The 12,070-nt window shown below is 45.4% G+C and overlaps 1 protein-coding gene across 2 annotated transcripts in view; it reads right to left on the bottom strand.

Moving 5' to 3' along the window:
- The window catches only part of AGO4 (argonaute RISC component 4), a 111,831-nt gene that overhangs the window by 39,773 nt on the left and 59,988 nt on the right, over window positions 1–12,070 (bottom strand). For both annotated transcript variants that reach the window (XM_069756844.1, XM_069756843.1), the window contains exons 10-11: window positions 11,782–11,910; window positions 10,770–10,903 (exon numbers count right to left, since the gene is read on the bottom strand). In XM_069756844.1, the coding sequence (XP_069612945.1) occupies window positions 10,770–10,903; window positions 11,782–11,910 (263 nt within the window). The remainder of the gene's footprint in view (window positions 1–10,769; window positions 10,904–11,781; window positions 11,911–12,070) is intronic.

Below are 12,070 nucleotides of genomic sequence, written 5' to 3'. Positions count from 1 at the left end.
CGTCTCTGTCTGTGCGAGTGGATCGGTCCGATCTGGAAAGACCGGTAGGATTGGACCAGGCTGGGCTGGTACGAAAGGGCCGAAAACGAAAGTAAGGCTGGCGCTGGAATGCCGCCTTGGGCCTCTGTTGGGGAAGGAACTTGCTCTTTCCCCCTGTGGCTTCGGAAATCAGCTGGTCAAGCTTTTCACCGAAAAGGCGCCCACTTTGAAAAGGGAGCGAGATCAGAGATTTTTTAGAGGAGGAATCTGCGCGAGACTCTCTGAGCCAAAGTGCCCTTCTGATAGAGATGGCGTTAGAAGCCGCCGATGCTGCGCAATTCGCTGCATCAAGGGAAGCGTACATCACGTAATCACTAGCGATGGCTATCTGTTTAGCCAGGTCCGCCATCTCAGACAGGAGGTCCTGTTCATGAATGGATTTCGCTAGAGCATCCGCCCAGGAAACCATTGCCTTGGCCACCCAAGCCGCGGCGAAGGAGGGGGATAGGGAACAGCCTGAGGCTTCGTACACAGAGCGAGCTAGAGAGTCTAGCTGGCGTTCGGTGGGACTCTTAATTGAAGCGCCGTCCGGGACTGAAAGAAGCGTTTTAGAAGCCAGGCGCGAGACCGGAGGATCTACTATAGGGGGATCCGTCCAGTCCTTCACGAGATCTGCTGAAAAGGGATACTTGGATACCAGGTCCTTCTTACCCGTGAAACGCTTATCTGGACGCTCCCTGTGTCGCCTGACTATATCCAGAAAATCTGGATGAGAGGCAAAAGTTTTGTGAGAACGCTTGGCTCTGGTAAAAGAGACAGCGTGTTCCGGAGCGGAATTAGAGTCATCATCCACCTTAAGTGCGTGATTGACTGCTACAATGAGGGAGTCAACCGTAGCTCTGAACTCCGGAGCCTCCGGGTCCAAAGAAACTTCGGACTCATGTTCAGAGTCGTGAACGCTGCGAGCCCCCAAAGAGGGTGAGCGAGAGGTGGAGCTGCCAGAGTCTGAGTGGCGAGGTGAGCGCTCAGGGGAGGTAGTGCGGGTCTGTTTTCTGGATGACCGTGCCTCTTTATGGAGAGAGCGGCCCCTGCTGGCCGACGATTCCCCTGCTACGGAGGGATCTCTTAGGACCTGTAACGGATTGCCCCGTTCCCCGGGAGGATTTTGAATGGATTTGATGGCGTTGGCTAAAAAATCCACAGAGTAAGGGGGAGCCCTCCGAACCGCAGAACTGGCGACCACCCCCCCATCCCACGAGACAATTACCCTGGATGACTCAATTATTAGGGGAACAGATAGGGCAATCTGTCACAAAGACAGGGATCGTCGAACGGTGTGCTGCCTACTTGGCGCTCGAGTCCGACACATCGCTGATCGGGTGGACAGATTATTGGGAGGGGCTGGTGAGGACCCAGCGGTCATGGTGCACATTGGCACTAATGACAAAGTTAGAGGTAGGTGGAAGGTCCTTAAAGATGATTTCAGGGAATTAGGCTGAAAGCTGAAAGCAAGGACCTCCAACGTGGTATTTTCCGAAATACTGCCGGTACCACGTGCCACGCCAGAGAGGCAACGGGAGATTAGGGAGGTTAATAAGTGGCTCAAGAATTGGTGTAGGAAAGAGGGGTTTGGGTTCCTGCAGAACTGGGCCGACTTCTCAGTTGGCTACAGGCTCTACGCTAGGGACGGGCTGCACCTCAATGGGGAGGGTGCAGCTGTGCTGGGGGAGAGAATGGCTAGAAGGTTGGAGGAGTGTTTAAACTAGGAATTGGGGGGGGAGGGTATTCATTTTATAGGAGGGGAAGATAGTGCAGACAGAGACCTGGGCACAAATAAGGAAGTTGGGGGTGGCGGTGGCATGGGGGTTGGGGTCAGAACAGTTAATAATTTAAGAAATAGAAGTACAGAGAGGAACATCAAGTGCATGTATACTAATGCCAGAAGCCTCGCCAACAAAATGGACGAATTAGAACTAATGTTGTTGGAGCATAATTATGACATGGTGGGGATATCTGAAACGTGGCTGGATGAGAGCCATGACTGGGATGTTAACTTGCAGGGCTACAGCCTGTTCAGAAATGACCGTACAGATAAGCGAGGGGGAGGGGTGTGTCTATATGTAAAATCATCCTTAAAACCCATCCTGCGCGATAATATAGGTGAATTTAATGAAAATGTAGAATCCCTGTGGGTGGAGATAAGGGGAGGGGGAAAAAATAATAAATTACTGATAGGGGTTTGTTATAAATCTCCAAAAATAATGGAAGCAATGGAGAATATCCTCGTAAAGCAAATAGATGAAGCTGCGACTCAAGGAGAAGTCATTATTATGGGGGACTTCAACTACCCTGAAATAGATTGGGGAATAGAAACCTGCAGTTCCAGCAAAGGTAATCAGTTTTTGACAATTATGAGAGACAATTACCTTTCACAACTGGTTCAGGACCCAACAAGAAGGGGGGCACTGCTAGACCTAATATTAACCAACAGGCCAGACCGCATATCAAATATAAGGGTTGGGGGTCACTTGGGAAATAGCGATCACAAAATAATAAGTTTTCAAGTATCCTTTAAAAAGATGTGTAGTAGAGGGGTTACAAGGACACTAAACTTCAGGAGGGCAAATTTCCAACGGATGAGAGAGGATCTTGGTGCAATTAACTGGGACGATATCCTGAGACACAAAAATACACAAAGAAAATGGGAGACGTTTATTAGCATCCTGGATAGGACCTGTGCACAGTATATACCGTATGGGAATAAACATACTAGAAATAGGAGGAAACCAATATGGCTAAATAGAGCTGTAAGGGGCGCAATAAGTGACAAAAAGAAAGCATTTAGAGAATTAAAGGAAGTAGGTAGTGAGGAGGCATTAAATAAATACAGAAAATTAAATAAATTCTGTAAAAAGCAAATCAAGGCAGCAAAGATTGAGACAGAGAGACTCATTGCCAGAGAGAGTAAAAATAATCCTAAAATATTCTTTAACTACATAAATAGTAAGAAACTAAAAAATGATAGTGTTGGCCCCCTTAAAAATAGTCTGGGTGAGATGGTGGATGAGGATGAGGAAAAAGCCAATATGCTAAATGACTTTTTTCATCAGTATTTACACAAGAAAATCCCATGGCAGACAAAATGTCTAGTGATAAAAATTCCCAATTAAATGTCACCTGCTTAACCCAGCAGGAAGTGCGGCGGCGTCTAAAAATCACTAAAATTGACAAATCTCCGGGCCCGGATGGGATACACCCTCGAGTACTGCAGGAATTAAGTACAGTCATTGATAGACCATTATTTTTAATCTTTAAAGACTCCATAATAACAGGGTCTGTGCCACAGGACTGGCGTATAGCAAATGTGGTGCCAATATTCAAAAAGGGGACAAAAACTGAACTCGGAAATTATAGGCCAGTAAGCTTAACCTCTACTGTGGGTAAAATACTGGAGGGCATTCTAAGGGATGCTATACTGGAGTATCTGAAGAGGAATAACCTCATGACCCAGTATCAGCACGGGTTTACTAGGGACCGTTCATGTCAGACTAATTTGATCAGTTTCTATGAAGAGGTAAGTTCCAGATTGGACCAAGGGAACCCAGTGGATGTAGTGTATATGGACTTTTCAAAAGCTTTTGATACGGTGCCACACAAAAGGTTGATACATAAAATGAGAATAATGGGGATAGGGGAAAATATGTGCAAGTGGGTTGAGAGCTGGCTCAGGGATAGGAAACAAAGGGTGGTTATTAATGGAGCACACTCGGACTGGGTAGCGGTTAGCAGTGGGGTACCACAGGGGTCAGTATTGGGCCCTCTTCTTTTTAACATATTTATTAATGACCTTGTAGGGGGCATTCAGAGTAGAATTTCAATATTTGCAGATGACACTAAACTCTGCAGGGTAATCAATACAGAGGAGGACAATTTTATATTACAGGATGATTTATGTAAACTAGAAGCTTGGGCTGATAAATGGCAAATGAGCTTTAATGGGGATAAATATAAGGTCATGCACTTGGGTAGAAGTAATAAGATGTATAATTATGTGCTTAATTCTAAAACTCTGGGCAAAACCGTCAATGAAAAAGACCTGGGTGTATGGGTGGATGACAAACTCATATTCAGTGGCCAGTGTCAGGCAGCTGCTACAAAGGCAAATAAAATAATGGGATGCATTAAAAGAGGCATAGATGCTCATGAGGAGAACATAATTTTACCTCTATACAAGTCACTAGTTCGACCACACTTAGAATACTGTGCACAGTTCTGGTCTCCGGTGTATAAGAAAGACATAGCTGAACTGGAGCGGGTGCAGAGAAGAGCGACCAAGGTTATTAGAGGACTGGGGGGTCTGCAATACCAAGATAGGTTATTACACTTGGGGCTATTTAGTTTGGAAAAACGAAGACTAAGGGGTGATCTTATTTTAATGTATAAATATATGAGGGGACAGTACAAAGACCTTTCTGATGATCTTTTTAATCATAGACCTGAAACAGGGACAAGGGGGCATCCTCTGCGGTTGGAGGAAAAAAGGTTTAAGCATAATAACAGACGCGGATTCTTTACTGTAAGAGCAGTGAGACTATGGAACTCTCTGCCGTATGATGTTGTAATGAGTGATTCATTACTTAAATTTAAGAGGGGACTGGATACCTTTCTGGAAAAGTATAATGTTACAGGGTATATACACTAGATTCCTTGATAGGGCGTTGATCCAGGGACCTAGTCTGATTGCCGTATGTGGAGTCGGGAAGGAATTTTTTTCCCCAATGTGGAGCTTACTCTTTGCACATGGTTTTTTTTTGCCTTCCTCTGGATCAACATGTTAGGTTAGGCTATGGGTTGAACTAGATGGACATATAGTCTTCCTTCAACCTTAATAACTATGTAACTATGTAACTATGTAACTATGTAACTATGATGGAGCAGCGCACAAGGGGCTGAAGGTAGGAGTGTCTGGGGTGAAAGACAGGGACGGTGAAGGGGTTGGGAAGCCTCCATCCACCAGCCCCAGAAAGGGGGGTGGAGAGGAACCGTCCACCACCTGAATCAGCCGCATGCAGTGGTGATGCAGGGTGTGCTGCACGGACGCCACGGGTACTAGTGCCTCTGTACAGCCGAGGGTGAAACCTGGTGGACAGGGCAGATGTCCGGCAATAAAAAGGCCTGGCTGCAGAAGAGGGTACTGGAGGTAAAACACCAGTGCTCGTCTGAACAAAGTGGGGAGATCGGCGCCCTTTTAGGGAAAAAACGGTCGCCCAAAAAAGGTCAGCTCAGGCAGTGTCTCCCACGTCGCAGGAGAGGATACGGAGAGGTAAAACTCCCGTGCTCGCCTGTTGTTGGTTCGGGGGAGATCGGACCATGAAAGAATCCGTCGCCCCCTTCGTCCGGGTAGAATTAAAAAACAGTGTGCCTCCTACGGACACTAAGCTTGAACTGGGTCTCTGGAAGCCAGCATGAGGGTGTATACTGCAGGGGAGGAGCTAACCTTTTTTTGTCTCAGCTTAGTGTCAGCCTCCTAGTGACAGCAGCATAACCCATGGTCCTGTGTCCCCCAATGAGGCGAAGGAGAAATGATCTTTTAGCAACAATTTTTTTATTTTCCCAATGGTAAGTACGCCGATACCTCATATGTGGGGGTAAACCACTGTTTGGGCGCACGGCAGGGCTTGGAAGGGAAGGAGCGCCATTTGACTTTTTGAATGAAAAATTGGCTCCACTCTTTTGCGGACACCATGTCACGTTTGGAGAGCCCCCGTGTGCCTAAAAATTGGAGTTCCCCCACAAGTGACCCCATTTTGGAAAACTAGACTCCCCAAGGAACTAATCTAGATGTGTGGTGAGCTTCACAAATTGATCCATAAAAATGAAAAAGTGATTTATTTTTTTTTCACAAAAAATTTCTTTCGCCTCAATTTTTTCATTTTCACTTGGGCAATAGGATAAAATGGATCCTAAAATTTGTTGGGCAATTTCTCCCGAGTACGCCGATACCTCATATGTGGGGGTAAACCACTGTTTGGGAACACTGCAGGGCTCGGAAGGGAAGGCGCGCCATTTGACTTTTTGAATGGAAAATTAGCTCCAATTGTTAGCGGACACCATGTCACGTTTGGAGAGCCCCTGTGTGCCTAAACATTGGAGATCCCCCACAAATGACCCCATTTTGGAAACTAGACCCCTAAAGGAACTAATCTAGATGTGTGGTGAGCACTTTGAACCCCCAAGTGTTTCACAGAAGTTTATAACGCAGAGCCATGAAAATTTAAAAAAAAAATTTCTTTTCTTATAAAATGATTTTTTAGCCCGCAATTTTTTGTTTTCCCAAGGGTAACATGAGAAATTTGACCCCAATATTTGTTGTCCAGTTTCTCCTGAGTGCGGTGATACCCCATATGTGGGGGTAAACTACTGTTTGGGCACACGTCGGGGCTCAGAAGGGAAGTAGTGACTTTTGAAATCCAGACTTTGATGGAATGCTCTGCGGGCGTCACGTTGCGTTTGCAGAGCCCCTGATGTGGCTAAACAGTAGAAACCCCCCACAAGTGACCCCATTTTAGAAACTAGACCCCCCAAGGAACTTATCTAGATATGTGGTGAGCACTTTGAACCCCCAAGTGCTTCACAGACGTTTACAACGCAGAGCCGTGAAAATAAAAAATCATTTTTCTTTCCTCAAAAATGATGTTTTAGCAAACAATTTTTTATTTTCACAAGGGTAACAGGAGAAATTGGACCCCAGTAATTGTTGCGCAGTTTGTCCTGAGTATGCTGGTACCCCATATGTGGGGGTAAATGACTGTTTGAGCACACGTCGGGGCTCGGAAGTGAGGGAGCACCATTTGACTTTTTGAATACAAGATTGACTGGAATCAATGGTGGCGCCATGTTGCGTTTGGAGACCCCTGATGTGCCTAAACAGTGGAAACCCCTCAATTCTACCTCCAACACTAACCCCAACGCACCCCTAACCCTAATCCCAACTGTAGCCATAACCCTAATCACAACCCTAACCACAACCCTAATTCCAACCCTAACCCTAAGGCTATGTGCACACGTTGCGGATTCGTGTGAGATTTTTCAGCACCATTTTTAAAAAATCCACGGGTAAAAGGCACTGCGTTTTACCTGCGGATTTACCGCGGATTTCCAGTGTTTTTTGTGCGGATTTCACCTGCGGATTCCTAATGACGAACAGGTGTAAAATGCTGCGGAATCCGCACAAAGAATTGACATGCTGCGGAAAACACAACGCAGTGTTTCCGCACGGTACTTTCCGCACCATGGGCACAGCGGATTTGGTTTTCCATAGGTTTACATGGTACTGTAAACCTGTTGGAACACTGCTGCGAATCCGCAGTGGCCAATCCGCTGCGAATCCGCAGCCAAATCCGCACCGTGTGCACATAGCCTAATTCTAAAGGTATGTGCACACGCTGCGGAAAACACTGCGGATGCGCAGCAGTTTCCCATGAGTTTACAGTTCAATGTAAACCTATGGGAAACAAAAATCGCTGTACACATGCTGCAGAAAAACTGCACGGAAACGCAGCGGTTTACATTCCGCAGCATGTCACTTCTTTGTGCGGATTCCGCAGCGGTTTTACAACTGCTCCAATAGAAAATCGCAGTTGTAAAACCGCAGTGAAATGCGCAGAAAAACCGCGGTAAATCCGCCATAAATCCGCAGCGGTTTAGCACTGCGGATTTATCAAATCCGCTGCGGAAAAATCTGCAGAGGACCAGAATACGTGTGCACATACCGAAACCCTAACCCTAACCCTAGTTCTAACCCCAACCTTAGTGGGGGGGAAAAAAAAAGTCTTTATTTTATTATTGTCCCTACCTTTGGGGGTGACAAAGGGGGGGGGGGGGGGGGGGGAGGGGTCATTTACTATTTTTTCATTTTGATCACTGATCAAAATGCACATTGGAACGAATCTGCCTACCAGCGGATGGCGGCACCCATGGAGAAGACGGACAGACCCCGGGAGGCTCGGCAAGTATGATGGGGTGGGAGAGGAGCACGAGGGGGGGGGTTGGATGTGGATCGGAGCACGCGCGGGGGGGGGGGGGGGGGCAGGGCGGGAGATTGGATCGCGGGGGAAGCGGACAAGAGCACGGGGGGGAGCGGACAAGAGCACGGGGGGGAGCGGAGGACTGGGGGGGAGGGGGGGGGAAAATAAATTTAAAAAAAAAAAAAAAAAAAAAAAAAAAAATCGGTGGCGGTGGGGGGCAGACTAGTTTTTCCAGCCATGGCCGATGATAATGCAGCATCGGCCATGGCTGGAATGTACTATTTCACCAGTTTTAATAGGTGAAATATTACAAATCGCTCTGATTGGCTGTTGAAAGTGAAACTGCCAATCAGAGCGATCGTAGCCACGTGGGGGTGAAGCCACCCCCCCTGGGTTGTACTACCACTCCCCCTGTCCCTGCAGATCGGGTGAAATTGGAGTTAACCCTTTCACCCGATCTGCAGTGACACGATCTTTCCATAACACCACATAGGCGTCACAGGTCGGATTGGCACCGACTTTCATGACGCCTACGCGGAGTCATGGGTCGGGAAGGGGTTAACAAGTCTATGGATCAAATCGCCTACTCACAGAGCAGTGTACCAACACACAGACTTCCCATTGAGCCCATACATCACGTGGAGCAGCTGTTGACTTCACAGATGTGTGTTTTGAACGAAAACACTATGCCTCACCTATAATCTATAAAACTTTTATAAAATGACAGTTACCCATTAAGAAGAATAGTAGACAATTTATTTTTCTGCAATATGGTCCACATGAAATAGAAAAAAACAATACCTGGAAGCTTAAAGCATCACTTCAGCGTTTTTGAATTGTTTTATTGCAACGCTGGAAAGGTGCAACTTCTTTTAGTCCCCTGCCCCTAATATTATAGTTAGTCACTGTCTTCACCTGTTATCAGCACTGCTCCGGTTGATGTTCAGCAGTTTGTGACTTGCAAGATCACTCCAGTGTTTGCTGGGCGAGCCGGAAATCACTACTCAATGTAAGTCTATGAGAGCAAGAATACGTTTTTTGCAGACATAGCATTGAGATCTTGTGATCGTTACCCCTGACTTCTTGTCAGTCAGAAGCTGTGGTTACAAGATGGTGGATCGGGATCGAAGCAATGCCGGGAAGAGTTGAAGAAGGTGGCTGGCGAGTATAATACTAGAGTGAGTGAGTGAGTGTGTGTGTGTGCGTGCGTACCTCCGCAACCTCCGATCCGCACAAGATCTCCTCTTCCCACAATCGCATACAAGATTTCTCCCCAGCATCACCCCTACTCTGGAACCCTCTACCACAACATATCAGACTCTCACCTACCATCGAAGCCTTCAAAAAAAAAAAAAAAAAAAAAAAAAAAAAAAAAAAAAAGAGCCTGAAGACCTACCTCTTCCGACAAGCCTATAACCTGCAGTAACCATCGATCGACCAAACCGCTGCATGACCAGCTCTACCCTCGCCTACTGTATCCTCACCCATCCCTTGTAGATTGTGAGCCCTCGCGGGCAGGGTCCTCTCTCCTCCTGTACCAGTTGTGACTTGCATTGTTCAAGATTATTGTACCTGTTTTTATTATGTATACCCCTCCTCACAAGTAAAGCGCCATGGAATAATATACATACATACATACATACAGTGCCGGCAAAAAAAATCTTTACACTTGCGCAGCAAAAAAAAAAAAACTTTATATGTAAAATCCACATCATAATTTCACTTAAGTGTACACAATGGGGGAGATAATAAAAACTGTCTAATATTAAAGCTGGCTTTGTTGCAAATATCAACCAATCAACGCTCAGTTTTCACTTCTCTGGTTAAGCGAAAGCTGCACTCTGGTTGTTATGTGCAGCTCAGCCAGTTTTGCTATTAGGGAGTCTTTTATTATCTCCCACAATGGGTTGAAAGAAGCTTAAAATGGAAGAGAAATCCCGTGCCTTGACTCTGCTCGAGAAGGGGGATTCGGTGATTGCTGTAGCTAGAGATCTGGGAGTGTCAAGAGAAGCAATTTATCAACTGAAGCGGTCGGCGGCATCATTGCTTCCTGGGATGGTACCGCAGAGGAAGTCAGGCTCTGGTGCACCTAAGAAGACTACACCAAGGACTGATAAGCTTCTGAAGCGTGAAGTGATGTCATATCCTTCTATAACTGCCGTTGAACTAAAAAACAAGTACCCTATGCTCCTCCAGAACATCGCAACTAGGACAATTCGTCACCGCCTGCAGAAGGACCTGGGTCTACCAAGTTGCCGTGCCGCAAAGAAGCCCCTGCTCACAGCAGCAATGAAGAAGAAAAGGCTTGCCTTTTGTAAGAAATATCAAGATTGGACATCTGAAGAGTGGAAGAAAGTGATGTTTAGTGATGAGAGCACTTTCAGGCTGGTCAAGGGAGGCTCAAAGGTCGTGCGTCGTCCGAGTACCGTGTCACGGTATGACCCAAAATATACAGTTAAGACTGTTGAACACCCTGACAGTGTGATGGTGTGGGGTGCTGAATCCATGCCTAAACGACTGCAGATGGTGATAAAATGTAAGGGTGACATATCAAAATACTAATTGTAATAAAATATCCAAAATAAAAACACTTGAATATTAAGATTTTGTGGTTTCATTGAACTTGTAAAGATTTTTTTTCCCGGCACTATACATACATACATAGCTAGAGTGGTGCTTTAATCAAATATATACAGATTCTTGAACCACTATCCAATATCCAATATTAACATTGCATTCTAAACAAGCCTAGATAAAACTCACTTTAACAAGTCCTCTCTGCACTGTTTCTGAGGTGCAAAGCAAGCAACGGCCCAAACTTTGATTTCAATGCCAGCATAGAACTGCTTCCCTCTCATGTCCCACACACCCTGGTTTGGAGTGGCCACAGTTTTGTTCTAGGAGGAAAACAAAGAAATAATACAGGTCATTAGTCTTAGTCCAAGAAACTTTCCTAACAAAAAACTTAGCATAAGAGGGAAGGCGTCAATAGAAAATTGAATATCTAAACCTGTTTTTTACACAAATGAGGTTTTTGTTACTGTCTACATAAAAAAAAAATCCTGAATTGTTCCAGCTTTCACACTATACCACAAAAAAGAATAACAGCTTGTTTTGTTACAGGCCTAGGTAAGGTATGGTAGTAACATTACATACAGGTAAGTCTGAGGCTATGTGCACACGTACAGGTTTTCGCGTTTTTTCGCGCTAAAAACGCTATAAAAACTCATTAAAAACGCATACATTATGCATTCTATCATTTAGAATGCATTCTGCATGTTTTGTGCACATGGATGCGTTTTTTTCCGCGAAAAAAAAAAACGCATCGCGGTAAAAAAAATGAGCATGTTCATTATTTTTGCGGATTTTCTGCGTTTTTCCCGCAATTCTATGCATTTGGGAAAAAACGCGGTAAAAACGCGTCAAAAACGCGGTAAAAACGCATGCGGATTTCTGGCAGAAATGTCCGGTTTTTGTCAGGAAAATTTCTGCAAGAAATCCTGACGTGTGCACATACCCTTACAAGTCTATGCATGCATCTTGCCCCTCACTCCCTGATCCCTAGATGAAGGAGCTATACTCTATTACTTGACAATCTTTGACATTTGTTCATTTGTTAGTAACCACTCGTCCATTTAAGAAACACACCCTACTGCACCTTCTATACAAACATTGCAAACAAGAAGATGTGTGTAATTTGTGCGTACACCCCCACCCCTTAAAAAAAAACAAAAAAAAAAAAAAACCACGCAAGTAATAAAAGGCAAATGCTTACCCTGCCACCGTACTGAAGCATTGGAGCTGGAAGCACCCTGCCAGTGAGTTCTGTCATTTCATTATGTACAACTATGCCAAACTCTTTCAGATATGGGTCTGGTCCTCCCACCATGCTATTACTCTTCACCTGTTGACACAAGCGTATATATCATCACATAAGTGGCTGCTACACATACATACACATATGCAACATATGAGTACCCAGCACAGCCACTACTGAGATCTCATGCACCTATAAGGAGCAATGCAAAATACAGAAGAGGCTGCGGAGCTATCCTTACCACTGT

The sequence above is a fragment of the Ranitomeya imitator genome, chromosome 3 (assembly GCF_032444005.1).
Source record: "Ranitomeya imitator isolate aRanImi1 chromosome 3, aRanImi1.pri, whole genome shotgun sequence".
Taxonomy (NCBI): Eukaryota; Metazoa; Chordata; class Amphibia; order Anura; family Dendrobatidae; genus Ranitomeya; species Ranitomeya imitator.
The sequence above is the reverse complement of the archived record's forward strand: the minus strand, read 5'-3'. Positions and strand labels throughout refer to the sequence as shown.